This window comes from Halichoerus grypus, chromosome 14 (assembly GCF_964656455.1).
Source record: "Halichoerus grypus chromosome 14, mHalGry1.hap1.1, whole genome shotgun sequence".
Taxonomy (NCBI): Eukaryota; Metazoa; Chordata; class Mammalia; order Carnivora; family Phocidae; genus Halichoerus; species Halichoerus grypus.
This window is the reverse complement of record NC_135725.1, coordinates 24461925-24475883: the sequence shown is the minus strand read 5'-3', so window position 1 is coordinate 24475883 and position 13959 is coordinate 24461925. Positions and strand designations below refer to the sequence as shown.

The 13959-nt window shown below is 38.5% G+C and overlaps 1 protein-coding gene across 4 annotated transcripts in view; it reads left to right on the top strand.

Moving 5' to 3' along the window:
• KIF27 (kinesin family member 27) overlaps positions 1 to 13959 on the top strand; it is an 82927-nt gene that overhangs the window by 30466 nt on the left and 38502 nt on the right. For 3 of the 4 annotated variants that reach the window (XM_036090576.2, XM_078061280.1, XM_036090574.2), the window contains 4 exons: positions 3837 to 4006; positions 4606 to 4709; positions 6659 to 6814; positions 9582 to 9787. In XM_036090576.2, the coding sequence (XP_035946469.1) occupies positions 3837 to 4006; positions 4606 to 4709; positions 6659 to 6814; positions 9582 to 9787 (636 nt within the window). The remainder of the gene's footprint in view (positions 1 to 3836; positions 4007 to 4605; positions 4710 to 6658; positions 6815 to 9581; positions 9788 to 13959) is intronic. The other variant, XM_078061279.1, reaches the window with a different exon arrangement.

Below are 13959 nucleotides of genomic sequence, written 5' to 3'. Positions count from 1 at the left end.
TGAGCAATAGGAGAGGGGTCCGAGGCTGCGCCGTGTGGCAGGCTTGGGTGGGAACACCAGCTCTGTGCATAGGCCTATACGTATGCCTAAACCCGTGTGGGCTCCAGGGTCCCTATCTGTCAGACTGGGGGAGACATTGTCGGGCGTGTGGAGGATTTACCTGAGATGAGGAATCTGAAACTGCCTGGCACACGGCGTCTCCGGCACATGCGCGTGGGGTGCCTCTACTGTGTCCCAGGCTCGGTGCCTCAGAGCGAGTGACACAGATGCTCCCTTACCCGTGTGGCTTTCAATCCTAAGCGGTTGGGTTTTACCATTTAAATCACTGTTATTATCAATCTCAGCTTTACTTTGTAGAGTTATTGACATGTTCCTTATGGTTGAATACATGGTAAATTTTCATGGAACATGACAAAAGCGTTCAAATTTGATAACTCTTAATTCAACTTTATGATTATATATCTTCTATATTTAATTTATTTACTGTTGGCTCGTAATGTGAAAGAATTTTCTGTTTCTTCTATTCTTTTATTTTTTAAAAATAACATCTGGGTTTTTTTTCCCCCACTGATTACAAAAGTCATACATATTTATACTTTCAGTCTCTCTTTTTCTTTTTTACTAGACATTCACACACACGTACACTCTTTGAGGAGATAGAGCTCTGTGGGCTCTTGAAAAAGGTTAGGCCCTTAGGGGTTCTTACCTCTAGCTGTTTGATTAGGCTTGAAACAGACATGACTGGAATAACGACTTTTGTGGTTATTGTTTCAAATAAGCAAATCCTTAGTTTTGTTTTGTTTTTAAAATTTTCCTTCTACCCCAAAAGAGCCCTGCTAGCCAGTAAAAGGAGAGGAAAGGAAGAAGATGTAAAAGTCATAGAATCAGCAGTTTTGAGGGTTCTCTTGTTCCTACCATGTGTCCAGGAATCCAGGCCACCTCTCTTGTTTGGACTGGTTGCTGCAGCCGACGTGAGAAGGCAGGCTTGCACGGGAAGACACGTTGTATGGCCAGCCTTGTCCTGCTTACTGCTCATTGTTCTAAGAGTGAGGCGAGGGTTTCGTACTGAATACCCTACCTAACCAAATTACACCACAGAGGACATCTGAAATGCCATTTCATTTTCTCCCTGGAGTTTTGCCTCCTTGGCAGAGGTCTAGCTGATGTTTTCTAGCTCTGCTAATTTCTTTTAGAGTTCATTAGCTCTAATATTTTCTTGAAGTGCAAATAGTCTGCATTTCTTATGAGGAGATATTTCTGTTCTTTTCTTCATTGGAAATATTTCTTTTTTTTTTTTAGGAAATATTTCTTATATGCTTGTTTATACATATTGGAGGGAAAGAGCAAAAAGCTCTTATTTAATTTTAAAAGTATTATTTGTTATATTTATGCATGTACTTTCATTACTGGCTTTTCTCAACATATCATGAACATTTGACAGTCACTAAATATTTTATAACATCATCATTTTTAATAGCTGAATAATATTTATCCTGGGGGCATACAATTGTGTACTTTTTCCTATTGTTACACATTTGTTTTCAACTATCTCTTAACCTGAAAAGTTAAACACCAAAATGGAATTATAGGACATATCTACTTATGCAGAATTCCTAAAGAAATTGCCCCTCAAAACTAAATAGTATACAGGTAAATAAAAAGTTTCCACATTATTTATCAAATTAATAGGAAAAAAGAGAAAAAAATCCCTCTGTCTCAGTAGATATCAAAAACTCATCTGATGAAATGTAAAACTGAATCTTGATTTAAACTTATATAAAAAGGTATAACAGGTTTCTACTTTCTTAACATGGTAAATATGATATACTTGAAGCCAAGAGCCAGTATTATACATACTAAGGGCATTTTGGAAAGAAAAAAATTACAGAGGTGGTCCCAGTCAATGCTTAGGTATAATATAATATCAAAATGCTGATGAAAATCTGCCATGTTTCATTGATTGTAAGACTCACATTTTTTTCACATTTTATCATCTTTGATGGCAGGGTATGTTTTATAATTGAGGCATGTCATGGTTGACAGCTTTTTTTCTTGATGGAATAAAAATAATGGTGTGTCTTACAGTTGATAACATTTCAGATTTGATGAAATTTGATATAAAACAGAAATAAAAGCAATAGGTAACTAATACATTTTTTTTTAAAGATTTTATTTATTTGTCAAAGAGAGAGAAAGAGAGCACAAGCGGGGGGGAGTGGCAAGCAGAGGGAGAAGCAGGGAGCCTGACCTGGAGATCGATCCCAGGACCCTGGGATCATGACCTGAGCTGAAGGCAGACGCTTAACCGACTGAGCCACCCAGGCATCCCTAATACCACTTTCAGTACTTCACATAATTGTATGCTAAGAAAACCAACCAAAGTATTCTTTTTTTTTTTTTTAAAGATTTTATTTATGTATTTGAGAGAGAGAATGAGATAGAGAGAGAACATGAGAGGGGGGAGGGTCAGAGGGAGAAGCAGACTCCCTGCCGAGCAGGGAGCCCGATGCAGGACTCGATTCCGGGACCCCAGGATCATGACCTGAGCCGAAGGCAGTCGCTTAACCAACTGAGCCACCCAGGTGCCCTAGATAAATACTTCTTGAGTTGGTTCTTCTGTAAGTAATTCCCCTCCTCACTCCCTCATACCCCAGGATAGGGAGTCCGCCTAGAAAACTTTACTCTGCCTCCATCGTGGTACCGATATGACAGATGGTATTACTAGGTGGCCAACTGTGGAGCCATGAAAATCAGATATCAAGGAATCTTTAGTATCAGGCGGGCTTTTCTGGGAGGGATTATGTGAGAGACCTACATCACTTGAATCTTGTCACCCCATGTGTTATACATATTCCACTATATGTTAAAATTTTAATAGCTTGTAATGATTTCTAGTAATAAATTGAATGCTTCCTCTAATATTTTATTTACCTTTTTTGAGAAAAAACTCTGGTTACAAAGAGGTGGTGAAAAAGGAAATATTTGGTAACTAAAACTAGAATAAATGTATAAAGGCAGTTTCTAATTTTTGTTGTTGTTTTCCAAGGTCATTTTTTAAGAAGATTCATTTTTTATTATTTTAGAGAGAGAGCACATGAGCAAGCATGGGTTAGGGGCAGAGGAAGAGGGAGAGAAAGAATCTCCAGCAGACTCCCCGCTGAGTGCAGAGCCCGATGTGGGGCTTGGTCCCACGACCCTGAGATCATGACCTGAGCCAAAATCAAGAGTCGGATGCTTAACTGACTGCACCACCCACACGCCCCTCCAAGGTCATTTTTTGAGAGCTTAAGGTGCATTGCCAATAGAAGCACATTATAATGTAGAAAGTTCCCAGGCTAGCCCATGAAAATCTATTTATCCATGATACATATGAACTATGTCACTTAGAGCATTAAGTCAGCTACCCCTAACCACCACCGGGAAGGTGTGAGTAAATGCATTTGGATTTCCTGCAGGGTAGTACACAACGTGTCATTGCCACTTGTCACACCGTGTGCAGGTTTCACATTGGCTGGGGCATGCCTGCGCTATGTTTAGGAGCTGTGATCTTCTCACTCCTGCCTCTCTTTGGTTTCATTTTTGAATACTATTTTCCATGAAGGTATAATTGAAGATAGAGAACTTTCTAGAAGGAGTAAGAGCTGTGCAGATTCTAAAAGATGTATGTGTCCATGGGGCACAACGGCATTGTGAAATTTATTTTGACTTTTGCATATTTTCAGTAATTGGCTGTTTTAAGTGTAACTATCTAAATGTCTCTTTAAAGACATTTTGAGTAATAGGATAAAAATAAACGTTAAAAAAATCACTTTTTTTGTTGGGTGGTCACTTGTAAGGTCTACACAAGTCCTTCTGTGTACTCTCTGGATCGAGTAGTTGCTGGATTTCGAACACGAAGTCAGATGCTGCTGGGTCACATAGAAGAACAAGATGAAGTCCTCCACTGCCAATTTTCTGACAACAGTGATGACGAAGAATCTGAAGGCCAAGAGAAATCTGAAATTAGGTATGTTAAATATTGACTGATTTAATAAACATGTGATGCAATAAACATATATAGATGTAGGGCTTTTTTTCATTAACATGTATCTTTACCACTTAATATAAGAGTAAGTAGTTTTTGCTAAATGCACTGTCTGCTAATGTGTTATGAAAAAAAATTGAACAAAGTTATCAGTCTTAAAATTGAAAAATAATATTGCATTTAGGGCTTTTATAGTTGTTGGATTTTAATTTTCAGAGAGAGTGTTTTTGGATTTCTTGATTTTGCTGCCACAGTGGGCAACAAACATAAATTTTCCACTGAGTTCATCTTGGGGGAGATATCCTTTTATTTTGAGGAATATTAGTAAAATTCTGTTTATATAATTAATAATTTGGGGTTTTTTTTAATTGAATTTAATTTTATTATGTTATGTTAGTCACCATACAATACATCATTAGTTTTTGATGTAATGATCCATGGATTCATTGTTTTCGTATAACACCCAGTGCTCCATGCAGTAATTTTTTTAACATTACTGTCCGTTTTGGGGAACTAATTTGAGGGCAGAGGAGAAAATGCTAACAGACAAGTTACCTTTGATCCTGATGTTTTTTTTTTAGATGTAGAAGTCGCTCATGGATTCAAAAGCCAGGCTCTGTTTGTTCTCTTGTTGAATTGAATGATATTCAGGATCAAACACAAAAGTCAAGTTTGGGGAATGAAGGTACATAGACTTTCTCAAGTAATTTAGATTTAATGTTTATGACACTTCTCTTTTTCTTTAGTCAATAATTTAAGAAGCATCTAGGAATTCTCGAAGATGGGAACTCGGTAGGAGTGCTTTCCTGGTTGGTAGAACTTCATGTTCTCTGTTCTACCTCTAATTTTTCACTCTCCCTTTTTTTGGTTGTTTTTTTTTTTTTTTTTTTAGATTTTATTTATTTATTTGTCAGAGAGTGAGAAAGAGCAAAAGCAGGGGAGTGGCTGGCAGAGGGAGAAGGAGAAGCAGACTCCCTGCTGAGCAGGGAGCCTGCTGCGGGGCTCGATCCCAGGACCCTGGGATCATGACATGAGCCGAAGGCAGACGCTTAACCGACTGAGCCACCCAGGTGTCCCTCATTCTCTCCTCCTTAATAAAAAAATTTTCCCAACAATCAGTCCTGGCTAGACTTATAGGCTAAATGTCTCAGAGTGGGGATCTTGTAGCCAGACTTGAGTTGATATTTGCATTGTACTCTTGACTACTTTAAAATACATTTTAATTAATTTACTAGGGACACCTGGGTGGCTCAGTCAGTTAAGCATCTGACTTCGGCTCAGGTCATGATCCCAGGGTCCTGGGATCGATCCCGCGTTGGGCTCCCTGCTCAGGAGGGAGTCTGCTTCTCCCTCACCTCTGCCCCTCCTCCCTGTTTGTGTGCTCTCGCTCTCTCTCAAATAAATAAATAAAATCTTTTTTAAAAAAAGTAATTTACGAGGTGTCTACTGCTTCAAGGGCGCACCTGCCTACCAGTAGTGATGCATGCTACGTTAGAGCCAAGTTAGTCTGCTGAGTGCTCATAATGTTCTAGTGTACAACGGATGAGAATTTTTATTATCAAAAAACAGCATCAAAATGTTTGTGTTGCCAAAACTATGGTGATTTTTAACTCATTTCTCTTGGCCTATGAGTGGTCAAAACATAAAAAGAAAGAGCATAGGGAGTATCAATCACATGATAGATAAGTCCTACACTATGAAAATAGAGAGTATCTTATCTTTTAGAGAGCCTATGCATGTAATATTAACAAAAATTGACTATACCACAAATAAAACACATTTTAAAATGTATAAATAGTATAGATAGTGTTATAAATGTATAAATAGTGCCTACTCAAGTAGCCATCCTTGAACTGTTTGGTACTGGTCTACAACCAGGTAAGAAACTTATGCCAGGGACGCCTGGGTGGCTCAGTTGGTTAAGCGGCTGCCTTCGGCTCAGGTCGTGATCCCAGTGTCCTGGGATCGAGTCCCGCATTGGGCTCCTTGCTCGGCAGGGAGCCTGCTTCTCCCTCTGCCTGCAGCTCCCCCTACTTATACTCTCGCTCACTCTCTCTCACCCACACTCTCTCTCTCTAACAAATAAATAAATAAAATCTTTTAAAAAAAAAAAAAAAGAAACTTATGCCAGAATGTAACTCTGTACACTAACCTCTTCACTGAGGAAGTCTTGCTGTGAAAAAAACCCAAAAAGTTAGTTGAATTAAAACAGTGACATAGTTGACTTACATTCCAATAGCCAGCAGTGCTGGACTACACTTTGAGTAGTCTGCTATAGACCACATTCTCGGATTACAATAAATGTAGAAGTTAATGGGAAAAAATTTCAACCCTCTACCCACCCTGGAGATTTTATACCTTTTTAAAAAATAACTCAGGTTAAAGAAACACTCAAATCACATATCTAAGGGCAGTGAAATACTATGTATCAGAACCTACAGGATATGACTAAAGCTCACCATAAGCTAGAAAATTAAAGTCCCAATTGCCATGTATTTTTTCCTTTCTGTTTGTCTCTTCCTCTGCTACCTCTAGACTGTTTCTCTGTCTGCTTCTCTTATTTAACTTCACTGCTGTTGAATACTTTATAAGCAGGTAGTTTCATTTCTCAGTTTTGCTTCTTTTTCTTTAAAGATTTAAAGATTGAATGTCTCCAGGAGAGTCAAGATACGAATTTGCAAAAATTAAGGAATTCGGAACTCATACTTACTGATGCTAAACAAAAGATGAGAGAACTTACAATTAACATCAAGATGAAGGAAGATCTAATTAAAGAATTAATAAAAACAGGTAATACTGTCCTGTGAACCAGCTTATATGAGAAAGAAAAGCTTCTAAAATTGCTTCTGATGTTGTAACATTTATTTTAGCTTTTGACACTGAGCTCTGTCCACTGTAGTTTGGAACTTGGTATAACAAGGTGTGTTTCACAGCCAATAGGTGGAGGTTAGTTATCAGAAGAACTTTGTTACATTGGGATTTCATCTATGAATGGTTCTGCCACTGTGAACCCTGTGTTGTGCTGAAAGTCTAGGGGCACTTTTATGCCACTTTTTAAGAAACATTACACTAGCTATCTGGGAATAGGTCAGATATTTTTCTAACTCATTTTAATATTATTAGTCCTCATTCTTTTGGGTAGTTTGTTTTCAACATTAATAAACTTTATATCTCAAATGTAGATCCTTTTTATTTCTCTAAAGATGTAAGGATTTATCCTTGAGAGCTACTCTCTTAGTGAGCCGAGCTTTTAGCTCTTCCCCTTAGTTTCAAATTCTGCCTGGTTGGGCTTATACACCACATCCTCTCCTCACCCTTAGCTACATTTTTAGGCTTGTCTTGAGAAGCATGTCTCAGGCTTTTGGGGGTTTTGCCCTTTATAGACTCAAAGTGTGAGCTTTGACTACTTTGAAATTCAGTAAGGAATTGAAGGGATAATAGACCGTAGCATTTCTTATTCTCACCTCCAGTGAAACATGGGTCACATTTAAGGGAACTGAAGGAAATATTACCTTCTTTTTCTTTAAGCCCAAGGCTATAATCATGCTCAGATTACATGAATGTTGGTGGCTCCCAGCTCCTCTGCCAGCAAGGGGCACTCTGCCTTCCCGCCTCCTTCCTCTTTCTGGCAAGCTTGCTTTCTGGCTGGCTGTCCTCTTTTCTCACCCTCCTCTCCCTAGCTGCTGTCCCAAAGCATTTCCCTTCCTCAGTCCTAGTGATGAATGTGCTGTGCATCATTCCAGCTCCGGGTGTCCCAGATGTTTAATTGAGCTTGACCATGCTACTCCTTCACAGGCAGGATTGATGCCAGTAAATCTCTCTCAGGAGTGTCTAGGAACTGATTTAGGGGTTTAAATAGCTTCTCCATCAGGGATACTGCCTGTGGAAGTTAAGGCTATGTGCCCCTCTGGAACAAATGATTTTCTTTTCGATCGGTGAGGCTACCATGGGATCTCACTAAATCAGCACACTTTTGTAGCCCGGTATACTCATCCTGGTTGCCTTAAAGTAGAGGATACTTGAACTTACACAGAGAAGGTCCTCTTCTTACTCGTTAGAACCAAGGGCAGTTTGGAGCTTTCCTTAGAGATGGTGACTCGCAAAAGGGTCAGTGTGTGCTTGCTTTTCAAAGCCTCCTCACCGAAGTCTTCCCCCAAGTAGCAGTTATTTCAGGCAACAATAAGTGACAACCACACTGTACTTCATCATTTCTAATCACATTCTTTCACATTTTCATATCTCTGCAATCAGGATGCACCTTACCCTCTGTGGCATCCGGGCATTTTATCATGTAACTGGTGTAAATGGGACTCTCCCTTTTTTCTTAGTGACTCACATAGTACTGATGTGTTGTACAATATATGGGGTCTTAAATTCATTCAAATATAGTAGCCATGTGTATTTTAAAGTTACTCAGATAATCAGAGAGTTTTAGAGCCAGAAGACAACTCAAAGTGCATTTAGTTCAGTCATTGCTTTTTATTAAAAAATGGAGATATTCAGTTATAGCAGTAGAACGCACTTCCCCTGATGATAATTCATCCCACAAGCTTTGGACTCTTTTCCATTGCCACGAGTTTGCTAGTCTAGTTCAGGGATAAGTTGGCTGCTCAGAACAAATCAAAACCAAGTTTTTAGGGGCAGTAGCTTAGCTTAGGATGAAAAGAGAGACAGAAATATCTGTATTCTGTTTTTCTCTATGTCCCAAATATAAGAAAATGATTGAAAAAATTCATCTTTGACAAGTTCAACCGAATGGAAAAAGAGGGGGCCAGCTCTAGAATGAAAGATTCATGAGAGACAACAATCAGATGTATTGTGGGCCTTGTTTGGATGGTGATTACAATAAACCAATTGTAAAAGACATTTTGAGACAATTGGAGAAGTCTGAATAGTGTCAGGTAGGGATTAATATCGTGAGGTGTGAAAGAATTTTTGGCTATGTCCATATTTGGTATAGATGTTTACTGAAGTATGTGTAGGTGCAAAGACATGACATCTGAGATTGTTTTTACAATTCTTCAGCAAATTAAAACAGAAGAAAGGCATAGATGAAGCAACTATGGCAAAATCTTGTTAACTCTCGAATCTCAGTGATGGGGCTTCATCATATTATTTTTTTACTTTAGATATGTTGGGAATTTTTCATAGTAGAGAAAACACGATTACAGGTAGCAGGAAGCCAACGTGTAGTAAGCAAAAAGCCAAAGAGTCACTCCAAATATTTTTCTCACCTAGAGTTTGATGCCAGCAGAGCTAACCCCCAAATTCAGAAAGTCGGAAATGTCACACTAACACACAAAGATGAGCCTCTGAGGGGCTGGGCTGGCACCAGGTGCCAACAGTCAGTAAGCAGCTGATTAGTAAGAGGCCAGGTGTCGAGTTGTATTTGATGGGGTTGGGCGAGGACAGCGGGGCTCATACTGCTGGGTCTTAAATAGATACATGCCCAGCTGGATTTTGAAGAATAGAGCATTTTTAGGGTTTTGATGTTTTACTTAGTTTATTTTTTTAAACATAATTTATAATTGTTATTACTCTTATTACTGTGGTGAAGGTAATGATGCCAAGTCTGTAAGCAAACAGTATTCTCTGAAAGTAACAAAACTTGAGCACGAAGCAGAACGCGCGAAGGTGGAATTAACTGAAACAGAGAAGCAGCTACAAGAGCTAGAAAGCAAAGATCTTTCTGATATTGCTTTGAAGGTAAAATTACAGAAGGAGTTCCGTAAAAAGATGGATGCCGCAAAGCTAAGAGTCCAGGTAATTTTCTCAAAATGTAATTGTGAGCAAACTTACTTAAGGCTTACTGCTTTCGTAGCTGGCTAGGAAAGAGGTAGGATTGGGTTTTCACCAGCAAGAGAAACTGGATGGCATCTTTTCTTTCCTGGTGTGCTGGCGAGTTTGCCTCCTTTCAATCTGGGTCCTATAATCTTCATTCGAAAAGTATATTATTTTAAACTTTTTACCAGAAACCATGGTAAGAAATAAAGATAACCACAGAAATTGTGTTCTTTTCTGAAGGACAAAAGATTGATGATTAAATAATACATAGAAAACATCTGGTAGGTGTAGGGCACCTTGTAGACACACTCAACAAATGCTAATTATTTCAGACCATTTTCTGGAACCATCACTGATTGCCTTAAGAAAGGTTAATAATTGACTACTAACATCTCATTCTTGATTTCCTAATGCTGGATTTAGCTATGGCCTCAGAAATAGCTACCATTAAAAATGCCATTCTATGAGAAACACTCCATTACCAAGAGATTTTGTGTATAATGAAGCCATTTTCAGATGCTTTTGGGATGATCGGAGTGCTCTGTTAGTCCGATTCTAATGAATTTGCTAGAATGCTGTCCCCATTTTTTTCTTTTTTTTAAACAAACTTTTTTTTTTTGAAGATTTTATTTATTTATTTGACAGAGAGAGACAGCAAGAGAGGGAACACAAACAGGGGGAGTGGGAGAGGGAGAAGCACCTTCCTGTTAGCAGGGAGCCTGATGTGGGGCTCCATCCCAGGACCCTGGGACCATGACCTGAGCCGAAGGCAGACGCTTAACGACTGAGCCACTCAGGTGCCCCTCCATTTTTTTCATTCATCATCTATTACTTTCCTATTGTTTCCACTGTAGGGAGAGTGGAATTGTAGTTCACCTGTTCAGAGCATGATTTATTTATTTTTGGAACTGTGCCACAATTATTTTCTCTCAACAAGGTCAGTGTCCACTGCACATGAGCAGACCAAACACCAAATCCCACCTCAAACATCTGGCCGTCCCCGCTAAAATTTTTACCTAAATAGCCTGTCAACACAGAGCTAACATAGTATGACTTAACATATGAACTGCTTAGAGGAGAACATGGTAGTGGTATGTGTCACCCATTTTACTTTCCTTCATAGTACTTATTTCAGGAATACATGTTTCCGTTTAGCACTTCACCTCAGAGAGTCTTGGGATCAGTTCTTTTTCACTTCTCGACCCTTAAAATTGGGACTGCAATGTCTGACAAAGTACTCGTGTTAACACAACATTAGTAGAACAAAACAATTAAGATTTTTCCTTTGTGTTTATTATGAAATTTTACTTAAAATTTCATAGTTTTATATCCCAACCTTCAGTTCTGATTGTAATTTTTATACTCAGTATTAATAACCAAAATGATTGTTTTTCTAAGGAGGTTGTTTATCATCTACAACTATGGTTTAAGCCTTGTTTGTGGATTTAGTAAATATTTTTTTTCCAAGTTTTTATTTAAATTCAAGTTAGTTAACATATAGAGTTTTATTGCTTTCAGGAGTAGAATTTAGTGATTCATCACTTACACACAGCACCCAGTGCTCACATAACAAGTGCCCTCCTTAATACCCAACACCCATTTAGCCCTTCCCCTCCACCCCGCTCCTCTCCATCAACCCTTAGTTTGTTCTCTACATTAAGAGTCTCTTACGGTTTGCCTCTGTCTCTTTTTAATCTTATTTTATTTTTCCTTCCCTTCCCCTATGTTCATCTGTTTTGTTTCTTAAATTCTACATATGAGTTGAGATCATATGGTATTTGTCTTTCTCTGACTGATTTATTTTGCTTAGCATAATACCCTCTAGTTCCATCCACATTGTTGCAAATGGCAAGATTTCATTCTTTCTGATGGCTGAGTAATATTTTATATATAATATATATATATCTCACATCTTCTTTATCCATTCATCAGTTGATGGACACTTACACTCTTTCAATAGTTTGGCTATTGTTGATAATGCTGCTGTAAACATCGGGGTGCATGTACCCCTTCGAATCTGTATTTTTGTAGCCTTTAGGTAAATACGTAGTAGTGCAATTGCTGGGTTGTAGAGTAGCTCCATTTTTAACTTTTTGAGGCACCCCACACTGTTTTCCAGAGTGGCTGTACCAGCTTGCACTCCCACCAACAGTGTAAGAGGGTTCCCCTTTCTCCACAACCTCTCCAACATTTGTTGTTTCTTGCCTTGTCAATTTTTGCCATTCTAACTGGTGTAAGGTGGTATCTCCGTGTGGTTTTGATTTGAATTTCCCTGATGATGAGTGATGATGAGCATCTTTTCATGTGTCTATTAGCCACCTGGATGTCTTTCATGGAAAAATGTCTGTTCTTCTACCCATTTCTTAACTGGATTATTTGTTTTTTTGGGTGTTGAGTTTGATAAGTTCTTTATAGATTTTGGATACTAACCCTTTTTTTTTATACTAACCCTTTATCAGATATGTCATTTGCAAATATCTTCTCCCATCCTTTGCTGTGCAGAAGTTTTTTATTTTGGTGAAGTCCCAATAGTTCATTTTTGCTTTTCCTCTGGTGATGTGTCTAGTAAGAAGTTGCTGTGGCTGAGATCAAAGAGGTTACTGTTAGTGTTCTCCTCCAGGATTATGATGGTTTCCTGTCTCACATTTAGGTCTTTCATCCATTTTGAATTTATTTTTTTAATTTTTTTTTTTTAAGATTTTATTTATTTGAGAGAGAGAATGAGAGAGAGAGAACATGAGAAGGGGGAGGGTCAGAGGGAGAAGCAGACTCCCCGCTGAGCAGGAAGCCTGATGTTTGACTCGATCCCAGGACTCCAGGATCGTGACCTGAGCCAAAGGCAGTCGCTTAACCAACTAAGCCACCCAGGCTCCTGTTTTTTTAATTTATTTTTGTGTATGGTGTAAGAAAGTGGTCCAATTTCATTCTTCTGCATGTTGTTGTCCAGTTTTCCCAACACCATTTGTTGAAGAGACTGTCTTTTTGCCATTGGATATTCTTTCCTGCTTTGTCAAAGATTAATTGACTATATAGTTATGGGTCCATCTCTGGGTTCTTTATTCTGTTCCATTGATCTGTGTGTCTGTTTTTGTGCCAGTACCATACTGTCTTGATGATGACAGCTTTGTAGTAGAGCTGGAGGTCTGGAATTGTGATGCCGCCAGCTTTGCTTTTCTTTTTCAAGATTCCTCTGGCTATTCGGGGTCTTCTCTGGTTCCATACAAATTTTAGGACTGTTTGTTCTAGCTCTGTGAAAAATGCTGGTGGTATTTTGATAGGGATTGCATTGAGTGTGTAGATTGCTTTGGGTGGTATAGACATTTTAACAATATTTGCTCTTCCAATCCATGAGCATGGAATGTTTTTCCATTTCTTTGTGTCTTCTTCAATTTCTTTCATAAGTGTTGTATAGTTTTCAGAGTACAGATCTTTTACCTCTTTGGTTAGGTTTATTCCTAGGTATCTAATGTTTTTGGTGGAATTATAAATTGGATCTATTCCTTGATTTCTCTTTCTTCTTCATTATTGGTGTATAGAAATGCAACAGATTTCTGTACATTGATTTTATATCCTGCAGCTTTGATGAATTCATGTTTCAGTTCTAGAAATTTTTTGGTGGAATCTTTCGAGTTTCCTACATAGAGTATCATGTCATCTGTGAGGAGTGAAGGTTTGACTTCTTCCTCACCATTTGGATGCCTTTTATTTCTTTTTGTTTTCTGATAGCTGAGGCTAGGACTTCCAGTACTATGTTGAACAACAGTGGTGAGAGTAGACATCTCTCTCGTGTTCCTGACCTCAGGAGAAAAGCTCTCAGCTTTTCCCCATTGAGGATGATATTAGCTGTGGGACTTTCGTGTATGGCCTTTATGATGTTGAGGTATGTTCTTTCTATGCCTACTTTCTTGAGGGTTTTTATCAGGAAAGGATGCTGTATTTTGGCACATGCTTTTTCTGCATCTATTGAGAAGATTCTATGGTTCTTATCCTTTCTTTTATTAATGTGGTGTATCACACTGATTGATTGATTTGCAGATAATGAACCACCCCTGCAGCCCAGGAATAAATTCCACTTGATCATGATGAATAATTCTTTTAATGTACTGTTGGATTCAATTTGCTAGTATCTTGTTGAGAATTTTTGCATCCAT